This window comes from Polyodon spathula, chromosome 5 (assembly GCF_017654505.1).
Source record: "Polyodon spathula isolate WHYD16114869_AA chromosome 5, ASM1765450v1, whole genome shotgun sequence".
In the NCBI taxonomy this organism is placed as follows: domain Eukaryota; kingdom Metazoa; phylum Chordata; class Actinopteri; order Acipenseriformes; family Polyodontidae; genus Polyodon; species Polyodon spathula.
The window spans coordinates 36545823-36560292 of record NC_054538.1 but is presented as its reverse complement, the minus strand read 5'-3'; the positions used below and the strand labels follow the sequence as shown (position 1 = coordinate 36560292).

Below are 14470 nucleotides of genomic sequence, written 5' to 3'. Positions count from 1 at the left end.
TGGTAGTTAAATGGCACAGTAATGGAAGCATGCCAAGCTGTCCCCACGAAATACGTACAATGGTAACACGATATCGAAGACACCTCAAGATGGAGACGTAATGTCAAAATGTAATTAAATTTGTTATCTTATTTACAGAAAATGTATAAATTATTGAACTTCATGAACAAAAAATGAAAATTACCAAAAGCAGAATAAAAATATCAATGAACTATTTACATAGAAGGCAGAAGTCTCACGGACAGTACTGCGTGATAGCAAACTTTTCTGCTGTTATCAAAACAATATAAGGCCAAAATGTTTTTTTTTTTTCTTCTTCACACCACCGGGAAACATTTATTTCTATTCCGGTAGGCTAGCGAGATAAAGTGACACTTATGCTCCTAACGGTAGTATTTAGTTTGGATATTCTCAACATGTTTTTATCAACATTTTAATTCTGAAATCCCTCCACGGAGTTCTTTGTTTACCGCCATTTTTTCCATTTTGTTACATAACAGTGTAACAGTGACAGAACAATGCCAGCACGATGCTGAAGGTTCAGGGAAATGAGGTAATATTGGCACTGCATGCACGCCTAGTATAATCTATTATAACCAACATTTACGACAGAAAGCTGTGCCAAGTTTGAGTGTCTATAATATATAACGGAAAAAAGAGAAGGCATAGGGGCTGACGTAAGGGTAAGTGCAAATTGATTTGCAGCTGCAAAACACCCATACTTCGGCCAAAATCTGCGTTTTGCACGCATAAACCATGTTTAGTGGCCGTAGAAGTGGGACTTTAAAAGCCACTAATAATGTGGCGTATGTAAAGAATGGTTTTCAACTGGTGTTCTGCACCCGCTATTAAAATTAGCACTTCGCCATCATTAATCCATTTAAAATGATCTTGAAATCTATTCCAGTGAAGAAAAGAGCATGGAATTGGGCGGGGAACTGGAATACTAGGCAGGCGCAAACATTCTAATGAGATGTAAGGATTTTGCTTTGTACTTGTGCAATTGCTGACCCTCCAAAAACTTTACACCTCCTCTTACTAGGTGCAAACCATTGTAAAAGTGAGTAATTAAAGCTGTATAAAACCCCATAAACCTTCAGAAACCTGTCATTGGACGGCTGCTGTGGTACACTTCCTGATGTTGCGATGCTTGGCTCTTGTTGAGGACAGGCAAGATGGAGAAGACCCTGCATACTCAAACCCAGGATCACTTAGGGATGCCAGAGGATGCGGTGGTAAGGCGTTATCATCTCACTACACAGGTCATCCTAGATGGAATAGCTGAAATTCACTTGGATGACTGTCCTCCTGGTAACACCGAAAGCATTGACTTTCCCAAGTACAGAGGACCATATGGCCTCTTTGGTAGTATAAGTGATGTTGGCTGAGGCTTTTCCAAATAACTAAATTTCATGCTGAGTGACCTCAGCTGTAAGGACTCGCAGCTCCTCCTCAAAAAAACATTATTTTCTTTTCCATGTGTGAAGAGGACTTCGCTACCCTTCTTCAGACATATTTTTTTGTTTGGTTTGATTTCCGTGCTGCACAAATCTCATACAGCACCTACTGCTGCCTGTTCTCCTAATTCACCTCACCTCTAGACTAAGTGTGGCCGCTAAACAGCCCGATACCCAGGCGGTGCTCACTGCAACCCTCATTATCATGATTGCAGCTCATTATTATTGCATTGAGTAATTTGCATTGTTCTTAATCTACATACGCCGCAGAGCAAAATAATTGCCTGGCCGCTGGGCAATTGGGATTTTGCAGCTGCAATTGTTTGCACTACGCTTATCCTTACATCAGCCCCACAGTAATTAAAATCACCCACTGACCCAGGGCCTCAAACAATACAATTTCAGTGGAAACTGTAGCTATTTATAAGAATGTGCCAATGCCGAAGGGAAATCAGACTAGAAAAAAAGTAATCAGATTGGATTTCAGGAGGTGAGAGACAAGGAGCACTTTGGATACCTGTGACTTGCATAGCATTAGGAACTTTGAAATAAGGCTTACTCTTTGTAAACTAGAAGTGAAAATGTTGAATAACTTGAGCCAAAAATCATTGAAAAGGGGCCGTAAACAAGACGGGGGGGGGGGGGGGCGATTATGAAATGTAAAAAGCTGTGAAAAATTTTTTTTTTTTTTTAGTACCGGACCTATTATATAATAAAAACAGTTTGTTTTGTCAACAAAACGTGCTGTATCCGTAATGTAAAAACTGAGGTATATATAAATTACAAACCTATTATATATGTTATTATTATTATTAAATATTGGTATAATTATAATATTAATTTATATATAATAATATTAATAAATTATTAGTTATTATTAAAATCGTCTGTTAAAATAGACAATTTTTATTTCTCAAAGCCCCAAGAGATGGGGTGTTGGGGTGATCTATGCAACTGCCCCGTTGCCCCACGTCTCGTCCGAAGGATACATCACATACATACATACATACATACATACATACATGTACAAGTTTTCCTACAGAAACGTTGCTTCAGCAAATCTGATCCTTATAGTCTACTAACGGAGCTAAAATACCAGCACTTTAGGTTAATAATGAAAAAATGATCCAGTCAAAATGTTTAGTACAATATTAAATAAAAATATATAAAAATATTGGTAATAAAATCAGGCTACCCTACTCCGCACGTTTCCCACTACATAGTATTGTAATAACTTTTTTTGTAGTAGTAGTAGTAGCGTCAGTATTTTGTATAACCTTGCTTATAAAACAACTTTATTATAAAGCACTTTTTAGGCATCAAATTGCAATAATCTGAAACATTGAATGAAACACTGAATGAAGAGGTCTTTAAATGACTCGTATTATATGCCTTGTTTTCCCTGTTTTGTCAAAGAAGCTTGCCAATAAAGGATTGCTTGACACATCCTTCAGTTACAGTAGAAAGTTGTGCAAGGTCCCGTTTTGTGACGTAATTTGCACTGCTGACTTCTCCTAAACATAATGTACGACTTCCGGGCATGTTTCCATGCAAAAAGAAAAAAAAAAAAAAAACAACAACAACCACCCAGAGGTTTTGGTCAATTGTACGGCTCTTTAGCGCGAGAAGACGATGTAAATCAAAGAAACTATAAAATGATATCGCAAAAGTCTACTGGAAGCCATCATAGTAGTAGAGTATTTCATATTAGATTTCAAAATGTCACATTTTAAATTTCTCAGGTTTTCATTAAGTATTGAAAACTACAATGCGGTATGTAATTCATTATGTCAAGATAACATTATTCTGCAGGTTTCATTCAGCTTTATGAAACAAAGTTAGCTAATTCTACAGGGTGAGCTAACTTGTTATCATAGCTGCAGTTTAATCATAACTGCTTATGACTACATGGAGCATGACAATAAAAAAAATGCCAGTGAAAACTACAATAGGGTCTGGACTTTGCCGCCAAAATGAACTAAAAAAAGATAGCGTGCTATTCAAGTGCTATTCAAGTTATACTTCACTGTCTGTCCGACACAAAATGGCGTTGTTGTACCAAAGGCTTATGTGTGAGAATAAATCAGATGAACACCCAGGCAAAATCCAGGCCTTATTAACACCCGTCCTTTCCATTGTAAAATTTATAAGTGAACATAAATATTTTAATTATTTTACAAAACACCAGGCAAATAGTTATCTTACATACCCCTCACCCCCAATCACCATCCGTTACAAAAAAAAAAAAAAAAAAAACATTCCATTAGAATGCCAGAAGGACACCCTGCTGTCTCACAGCCCACAGATATGAAGCTCTTGATTAAAGCTGCTTATCAAGCTCTTCAACAGCCTGACACTGGTTCAACTGCAATATATTTGTGTATCTCACTACCCGCATTGCACTTGAGCAGCGTCCTTCAAAGTATTATTGAAGATCATTTCAACGTCACAGCAGAATGACGGTCTACATTCTGTTCTAGTGCTGCTACAACTTCATTTGGTTTTCAGTCTCAGGTCAGTGGCAGCCTTGCTAGTCCCCCAACACACAATTCTTTGTTGATGAGTGGTTAACATTTTTATAATATCCACCTCATCTCTCTCATTTAATAGAATGTGTTTTTGCAGTATTATTTCTACATAGATCAGTGTTTCTCAGATAAGCCACCAGGGTGTTTTTGTATAGCCACAGCAGGTTCCCATCTTTAAAATCAACTTCGCAATGTTCATAATGGTAACAGCTATGCAAATTGTATCTATCCTAGATCACTGCTATTACACACTGTGTGACGTGCATTCTCATTGCTCCAATTGCTTCCCTATATTCCATATTATATTGGGCAGTATAATTCAGACCACTGGCTCTGTGGTTTCAATATGTCATTAAATAATATCAACAAATCTACTGAAGTCAAACAAACTAGTGCACATAAAAGAGCAGCATTTGACACCTAATTGTCTTAAACCTGGTAAATACAGTATACACAAGATCTGAATATCGTAAAAAGTGAGAAAATTATATCTTGTTACTTATCAAAACTCACTATAGAAATTTTGCAAATAACCATTCTCTTTGGATGTTTACACTGTGCATGTCCAACTTAACCATGTTTTACACCGCACTTTACCATGACCACCACTGTGCTGCACTAGGTTTGCCCATGTTGTACTAAGCTTTTAAATCGGTCAAAACCAGATAACCTAGCTGTCACAACAAAAGTCAGGTCTGTTTCTTTTTTACTTGCAGAATTTTTTTTTTTTTTTTTTTTTTTTTTTTTTTTTTTAAATGTGGGAACCTATGTAACTAAGGCCTTTTACGCAGCAAAAAACAATTGGGAAGTAAACGTGAAATTATAAGAAATTTGAATGCAGTTCCCATGTATCTTATATGGAACACATTATTTATATAAAACCGACCAACCTCCATAGCACTTTTTTCACACAGCTGTTTAATAGACATAAGGTAGGGGTTAAGATGCCCCAGCCGCAGACAGAAGCTCTGACTAGAGAACCAGAGTAACAAGTTCCTGGCAGCCCGCCCTTGCCAGCATGGGAACTCTCCAGTCCAAGCCTAGATGCACGAAGCAAAGAAAGTTCAAGAATCATATACACAGTAGACAAAAACCAAAACACTGCATAGTCTGTACAGACAAAACAATTTCCCAGAACTACATGCCCAATTGTAAACCACAACTAGGATAAACATTTTGATTAAACGTCAGGGCCAGAGGTGCAATTAATCTTGCACAGTAACCAGCACAATAAAAAAAGAAAGCACTTGGAAACATAAGGACCAATGCAGATAGCAAATTGCAAATAAAGAAAATATGAATATAGCAGGCAACACCTCTTAGGCTCAATGATTTTATTATTTAAATGGTGGCTGTATTTAGATCTGCCACTGACAAGATCAATATAATAGCTAGTTTTGATGATGGTTCACTGTACAAAATTTTATAACTAATGAAAATGCAGTTGTACTAGCTATGTACGGCAAATGCACTGGGCATCAGGTGTAGACAAAGCAGCCATCGCTTCACTGTCCAAGTTGACGTATCAAAACCAAATACAATGTATTGGATATTTAGTACAAACAGAACAGTAGATACCTATAGGTGTAGGTTGACATACAGATACAAAACTGCAAATTTGAGAGAAAATAGTAATGTTTTCACATTTTACTTCTATTTAAAAGAAGCTACTGTGGGAAACTTTAAACATCTAACAGCAAAACTGTGCATATTTTGGTTTCAACCGCGAATCTTATCAGAATACTTCCCAAACATTCCTTGCTCTTGCATTCATTTTTGTGTCAAAACAGCAAACTATGAATCTTGCCCTTATGCTTGGAGGAAAAAAATGCCCAAAGTCTGAGGTTTCGCTCTGATCAAACAATTATAAGTGGATCTGTTTTAGATTTTTTTTTTGGAGAAGCCCTCAAATTACATAATGCACAAAGTATTTAAAAAGTTAATCAAACAGAACACAAGCATAGAAACATTTCACAAAATGAAAAATGAGACAAGAGGTGTAAAATACCACTCTGCTACACTGTTCTCTGAATGCATCATATGGTGGATCATTTTGGTGAGGAATAAAATTTGACTATATTGAAAGTTGAGAAAAACATGGCTCGACCATGGATTCCTGCACTGCTAAGCAGCATTTTAAAGTAGGTTCAAATTATAGTTGTGCTGTTTGTTATCACAGCTAAAGTTGTTTCATCAGCATAACATTTAAAAACATAAACTGAGATAATTAGCAGCGACTCCAGGGCCATTCCATAATAAACCACCCAACAGGCATTATCCCAACATCGCTGATTTACACCAAACTTGGATCTTAGGGTTGTTTCAAGGAAATACAAAAAAAAGATTAACATTGGAGGGGTGGGTTAAGAGTGCCCATCAACAACATTTTGACCCCTTGACCTGATCTGTCTAAAAACTTAAATTTGAGTTTTTGCTTAAAAAAAACTAAGCAGCGAGTTGGGTGTAAATCCCTCCCTTCAAAACTAGGGGTTTACTTAAATAAGTCAATATATCCCTTTACAATAATGTGTGTGTTTGGGCAAAACATCAAGAAAAACCTTCAACATCATCTGCCATATGGTAAACAATGTATGCAACATGTTTTTCACATGTGAGAGCACGGCAGTTGCATATATATCTTGGTCCCAAATCTAACACTGCTGCTAAATATTTATGTATTAAAAACAACCCCCTGCTTTATGCTGCAGATTCACTGATCTTGTATTGTGTCTATACTGTATGCAGGGCCGGTGCTCGGCAATTTGACGCCTTAGGCAAAGTCTAGCATGGCACCCTTATATCAGTCAAGTAATGATAATTTTATTTAATTTTTAAAACAATCCAGTTTTTCAATCAGCTTGCATTGTGCAATCGCTTTGTGTGTTCGTACATAACCTGGTTTCAGTTATGAAAATGTGTACAGACTACGTAGACTTTAAATTGTGTTTCCTACAACTTCAATAGTCATAATTTTAAACTGTAATAAGAAACTAAATGTACTGGTTAAAAATGAACATTAACGCTCCCTTGAGACTGCAAATTAGCTTTTTCTTGCTTAAATATTTTACAGAAGAACACAACACTAAAAGGAACTATCCAACCATTTTGAAAATTCAGCTCATGTCCCGTATAAATAGTACTACATGTCTATTTATAGGTGTTTATCGATTGATTTGGGACATCAGAGAATTGAACACATTTTATTAACATTGGTAATTACTGTCAAAATACAGTAAATTGCCATAAATTTACATTAACTTGCCAAACTTGTTCTGACTGTGAAAATCAATGCCTGGTCTATAGGCTTACTTCTTGAAACTTTACATCTCCATTACAGATGACATAAGTCAGTCACAAAGCAATTTTCTATAGAACGGCATAACAGATAGAATGAATGCAATTGACTATTGATCACTCCATACCAGACCTGGGACAAATAAATATTTGAAAACCTCAACTATTTCAAATAGTTGAAATATTTAAATATATTTCCTAGAATGAATCAATTTTGGTTTTAAATATCAAATATTTGAAAAGAAAATTAGATAGAGATGGATAGATAGAGACAGATAGAGACAGACAGATAAAAAGTGTAGTTGGGAGAGAAGAACAGGACTATACCTCCCAGGAGGACACGGGCTGAAAAGCTCTAATTTGATCATTGTTTTTGTTAATTGTTTTATTAGTAATTATCCCCTGCATCTGGCTATAAATGTGAACCATTTTGAGTTGTGCTATGAGAAACTGTGTTTGTTTTGTTTTGCAACCAGTAAACAAGCTTACCTGTCTGGTTATTAGAGAAGGTTCCAGCCTGTGTTAGTTAGTGCTTGAAAAAGAGCTAGGTTTTGTTATAGTTTTGTTTTTGTTGTTTGTTAAATACAGTGCAAAAGCATTTTAAAACCTCAATTTCTGTGTTGGGTCTGCTTTGAAAGGGGCAACAAACGCGAGTGGTAGCTCGCTCATATATGGTGGCAGCAGAAGAGTGCCCCAACTGACCCAGAAAAGAAAGAGTGACAATAAATTAGAAGAGTCCTTGACTGCAACGGATAGTTGGCGAGGCAGGACGAAGCCATTCTCCGGCTAAAAGAGGCCAGTTGCAGGTGGGAGGAGTCGCTACTGCTGACAAAACTGTCGGCGCCTGCGTCGGAACCATGAGTGCCCGAGATGCAGCAGGAGCAAGACGGATAAGCACCGGGGTTGTAATCAAGGGAGAGGAGGCGAGACATCCACCTCCACCACAACATAAACCACCACCTGTGAGAGCTACTCTGGCGCTTGTCAGTGCGGTCACTTAACCCATGCTCCGGGACACCCTACCGATGGTTCCGGAACCCCTTTCGCTGGACCTAGATCCCAGGAGCGAGTTCCATCAGGCACGGATCCTCACCTTTTCCCCTACTACGGTCCCCCTGCAACTCCAGATGTCACTCCACGTTAAGCAGACATCGCTTAAGCTCTCCCTGTCTGTTGTGATGCTCCCCCTGGTGGTTCAGAGATCTCTAAGCTGGTGTCAAGCCTCAGACCTGCTGTACCACACACCAGGTCTCTGTGTGACGCACCATTCAGCCCTGTTGCCTCGCTGTGGTCCCTCGTCGCAGGTTTTCATTTGCCCGTGGAAGAGGCTGAAGACCAAAGAAATGGGACTTGAGGGCAGGTGGTCCTTTAAAAAGGTGGAGGGAAGTGGCCTTGGGATGGGCGGTGTCTTATAAAGACAAGGGAGAGGATGTGTGAGACAGGGCAAAAGGCACTGTGGGGGGGAAAAAAAATTGTGCATGAGTGTTTATTGTATTGATAATTGTTTGTTAATTACTGTCAGCTGGCGAGTATTGCAAATTGCAGCCAGCTGCAGGGTATAAAAGAACAGCAGCCAGTCTACTCGGTGCTCTGCTGTGGGAAGAAGCCTGACAGAGTGTGTTCAGTTGTATTAAAAAAAGTAGTATGTTAAGCCTTTTTGTTTTGTGTGTGAAACTGCTTTGTAAACCAGAAAGCAGCTTACCTGTCCGGTAATTTAGTATCCTGATGTGTGTAGTTAGTGCTCGGACAGAGCTAGGTTTTTGTTTTCAACTTTGTTTATTTTGTAAATTAAACAAAGCACGTCGGCGCTTAAACCTCAAGTTTTGTGCCAGGTCAGTTTTTAAAGGGGCAACAAGCCTTTTAATTCTGTGGAGAGAAGTGTAGATGGGTAGCAATATCTCACAATATATTTTGCAGAAAACAAATACTATTTGAAAATATTTAAATATATGTAAGTTATGTGAAAAACATATCTTCAACTATTCCCAAATAATTAATGAATAATCTAAAACTAAAATTTAATTGTTACCCTAAATGTATAATTATGTACCAAGTCTTGCAGTTACCACATGCTGGTTGAAGAGGATTTCTAATGAGGCTCAGCAAGTTTTATTCAATAACTTCAAAACAGGCCATTAAACCATTGGTTAAAGATTTCATTGTTTTAAAATATTTACCCACAGAAATAAAATATTCAAATATTTCAATTAATTGATCAGGTTTCCAAAAGATAACTGGGTGGTTAACAAGGACAAGGCTTAACCTGCTTAGGATGCAGGATAATAATTAGGCTGCTGTATGTTACAGTTACATATATATGAAGAGTTTAAAGTATTTCAACTACTTTTACTCATATTTAAATATTTTCAAATAGTTACTTTCTGCAATCAGTATTTAAATTATTTTCAATGATTTACAATTTGCATTTAATTATTTTCAAATAAGTTACTTTCTGCGATATGTACTAAATTATTTTCAAATAATAGTTACTTTTCACAAACCATATTTATAACTATATTTATCCTAGCTCTGCTCCATACCATGTGAAAGACTCTTCAGTGCGACGCCAGTTTCCACTAAATGTCACGGGAGCACTGCTTCACACACAGCGGTAAAGCAGATTCCTTGTTTTCATTCTGCCCAGGTCTTCCTCCGGGCCTGACTATATGCATCACATGATCGCCGTTGGTGTGTTAGAACAAGGCTGAAGCATCAGGAATACTTACATGTGTTGTTGCCGTACAAAAGTAAAATTACATAAATCCAACACGTTTATAAATGCACAACATATTGAATATATTCAGTTGTTAATTAAGAATACCAGTTTTAGGTATACCCCTCTACCTTCAGCAAAGTTTGAGACCACTCCTGCCTTTAAGATCATTGGCTCATTCAAGTGAAAACCTTCAACCATTACTGACAATAACCAACACTAATAGTGAGCGGCTGTATCAATCAGTTACACAAGATGGATTTTCTCAAAATACTTCAATACATGACCACACACTGCATCCTCAACACATAATCTTTGACCATGTTTTTTTTTTTTTTTAAAAAAAGCACAATCTCGTACTAGGAAATTAACGGTAATCTTTTGTCTAGTTTGTATTTTTTCATTTTGCTTAAATTTGAAAAAACAAATGCTACTGGATATAACCTAGCTATATTATGAACTACAGTACTTTGTTTACATCTGTGTCTTCTTAAATATTTTACATAGTTTATTATTCAGATGTTAGCAAATTATTCTGACTTAACATTCAAATACACAGCAACATTCTTCTCGAAGAGCAAGCAAATGAAAACAAACAAAATCAATACCCTAAGTGCTCCCTAAGAATCAGAAAATGACATACCTGAACTAAATGATTTACTTAAAACATCATTACAGTACATGACCTGAAAATAACAACAAGACTAGTTAAGTTAAACATTACATTCTCAACATATTTAGCTATTTTCATTTTTCTATTTCTTACCCACCATTAACACCAGTATAAAATCACTGCATGTTGATTGACCGAGCTTTCATTCTGATCAGATTTCATTTTGGCATGAGTGACAAATCTCTGCCCATTTCACTTTGTGTCAGTGCTCATTTGTTGATCAACGACAGAAGACCTTAGCAGTGCAATAATTTGATTATTATGAAGTAATAATTAGTTTCTTTAGTGCGGCGGAGAAACTATCAGAAATATTCAAAACGAACATTGCTGCACATGAATTTTAAGTCAAAAAGCCACATCAATGTTCTCCATAAATAACATAATTGACAAATATTAAATAATTATCATAATGTGTTTTTTGCCTTGCACTGAAAGTTTGCATGAAAGTTTCTAAAATGGCAATTTATGTGTGGGACAGTAGAGATTAACATTAAAAAAACAGGATCAAGTGGTGCTTCAGATTTTGGTAATCGGGATACAGATGGAGGTGTGCTTCACGCTTTTCAGACACTCAGGAAATTCTGTAGCCATGTGGCAAAAAGTTTTGTGGTCTGACGAAACTAAAATGAAACTTTTTTTGGCCTAAATGCAAAGCATTATGTTTGGTGCAAACCCAACACAGTGCATTACCCAAAGAACACCATCCCTACTGTGAAGCATGGTGGTGGCAGCATCATGTTATGGGGATGTTTTGATCGATGAGGAAACACGGGTGATTGACAGCTTATTTTACCAATATGACAAGCTTTTTTTTATTATGCATTACCCTAAGACCTCCAACTACCAATCACAAAGCTAGTTTGTAGTGATGAGGGCTTTTCAGCGAGTACAGACCAATTAAATTCAACCTGATCGTGCAAATTACTTTTAACACTTTAGAAAACTAATACAGTACTAATAGTTGAAGTACTGTCCAAATATACCGTCTAATTCAAGGATGGTATTTAAGCAACAATCCTGATTATAAACTTCGAAAATAAATCACATGACTTGGTTCAGGAGTGCAGTCTGATTTAAATTGATTTTAGACAGACAAGACTTACAGCTTAAAGCTACGGCAGGGCACTGTTACTTGTGTCCTACCAGATTAAAGATTACAGAACATTTACAAATTTTGGTGACTTTGAGCACACAAATACATGAGGTAGCAACGTTTCTGTTTTTGCAGAACAAAAAACAGTTATTGCTTATAAATACATCAATGTTTATTTTTCAGAGGCTATCGAGTAACATTTATTTTTTTAACCAACGCCAAACGTTCTCTAAAAGGTGTGCAATTTATTTGTGCTGGGACAAATATCCCAATACAAAAACAAATATTTTTTTGTGTATATTTAATATTTTCTGTTGTGACTTTGTTATGTGGAATGTAATAAATAGTGAGCTTTTTTCCCCTTCACTTTACAACGCCATTTCCACGTTTGTTTTATTTGAAGTGTTAAAGTTACACTTCAGTTTTCATTTGCTTGTTCAGCTACAAAAAGGCACAAGTAAACCTCATTTTACTTTATGAAAACATGTCAATTGCCACAGTTTACTGTGAAGAAACGGCAATGGCAAGGAATGTACTATTTATTTTGGGAATAAACAAAACAATGTTTAACTTTAACTGCTATTTGCCATCCTTTGTTTTGTAGTTAATTCACTGGGTCACTCCCCCTGCCCCTGCTGCTATGTGGTCGCTGCCAGCGTTCAGAGCAATATAAATGGCTTTTATTACTTTTTGAAAAACAAATGAATATTTAAATTACGAACGAATAACATGAAAATTCCGTGTTATTCCCAGCAGTATTTATTATGGTATTTGAGATCCTGTAAAATAAATGTTGAAAAGCAGAAAGCCTAATTATAAAACACTATCCAAAGTGAACATACATTTGGCCCATAAAGGGAATGGAAAAGCACTGACTACGTAAAACCAAAACATGTTTTCTGTGTATCGGACTTGACAATTTAAAAAGTACAGCTATTCCTAAAACAAAATGTTTTTTTTTTTAAACTGCAGAAGCTTTGCTTGGCTTGGCTTGACGATTCTGTCATAACATAGATATATGGAAAATAAACTCACTCATGTTCATCCACACACTGAAAATATTGACTGTACTTGATCTTACTTAATAAAGCACTTTAGCTGATCTGTGTTACATGTATCTAAGCCCTTAGGGAATACCAGAGTTGCTGAAATCAGCACAACATGGTAATTAAGTTGCTGCTTTTGTAAATGCATTACAGTATTCTTTCACACACTCCAGTAACTCACCCTTTTACTTTTGTTGGTTTACTTCCCGTCAACAACTGGTGTTCATCATCTTTACTGAACAAGGAGGTCATTTCCTTCCAACCCCTAAAACTTGCACCCTGAACCTGCAGAAAAGAACACAGTGTCCATGAATAAAAACAAAACCTCTTTGTAGAGGCCACAAGTTCAAAATGTTGAACTTCAGTCCAACAATGGGGCTGTCAGTTAACTGTCAAAAGATCAATCGATAAATTATCGATTTAAATGCTTACCTTCCAGGAAATAAAAATGACCTCTCTAGCATTATATAAAGTCCCCAAAAACCAGTGCATTGTAAAATACAGATAACAAAAATCAAATTTTATTTTAAAATATCCAACTACAGTACAGCGCAATAGCAGCCTACAGAAACAGGAGTCTGAAAAAAAGTTAACATTTAAGCATCAGTGTTTTTTACAAATATGAACAGTACAGTGAAAAGTCCAATATAAAAAAATACAAATTTTGAAGTTTTCAGCAGTCTGTCTGTTACTTTACTTCACATATTGTTGGTTAGAAACACAAGTCTGTCAACCTAATCTGGATCTAAGGCGGCCCGCTTTTTTATTTACAGTATTTCCAGCTCAAGAAAAAACCTGCTCCGAACGAACAGACGTAGCCGGCACACTCAGGTATTTTTTGGCCAGTTTAGCAAGATGTGTGTGTTTCATCTTAGGATTTTTTCCATCACTCAAGTGGGTTGGCATCTGGAGAAATAGGTGTAAGCGGCCACTTCCAGGTTTGCCCGAGTTTTTTGAAGTTTCACAGATCTTCAACAGTTTACCATTCGTTTGTTGCACATTCCAGATGAGGCAGCTTTTTTCAAATATAACTGCAGCATGTTCCGATGCATGGCAGATCATGTCATATGTGCTATTCCATCGTGTTATGCAATCGTTAACAAGCTTTTTATTTTTCAATCCACATAGTTTTTGCTTACTTTATAGCAGATACTTATAAGTTGTGGATCTGTGAAAATGTTTTGAATTGTTTCAGCCTGGTAAACACAGTCTGTATTGGTCTTACATCAAGTCCACTTCGAACGGCTATGTTTATTGTGTGGTTCAAACACGGGATAGTAATGACTCCAAAATGTTTTTCAATTGCATTTACGTAGTTTGTAGCACTGTTGGTAGTAATTGAAATAATAGTTTTGCTTAAGTCATAATCATATAACTTCTCCGAGATGCATTCTGCAATATTTTCTGTTGTATGATGTCCTCTCAGCTCTTTTGTTTGCAGTACAAAATCTTGCATCACCCATGAAGGTGTGATGCTGTGCGATGTCATCAGCTACAGAGGTCCAACCATTAGTAGTCAAGGCAACGTCATTCCATTTCATTGATTTTTTTTATGTTTGCCCTAGTCGTTTTGCTTTACAATTCTACCTGAAATTGTTGCACGGCTTGGGATTTGGTACCTCGGCTCTATTTTGTGACAAAATGGTTGAAAAACTCTTCAACGATG

At 36.7% G+C, this 14470-nt stretch overlaps 1 protein-coding gene across 1 annotated transcript in view; it reads right to left on the bottom strand.

Moving 5' to 3' along the window:
- The window catches only part of LOC121315920 (testis development-related protein-like), a 33779-nt gene that overhangs the window by 2361 nt on the left and 16948 nt on the right, over positions 1-14470 (bottom strand). The window contains exon 3 of the mRNA XM_041250531.1: positions 12986-13089. Coding sequence (XP_041106465.1) covers positions 12986-13089 — 104 coding nt within the window. The remainder of the gene's footprint in view (positions 1-12985; positions 13090-14470) is intronic.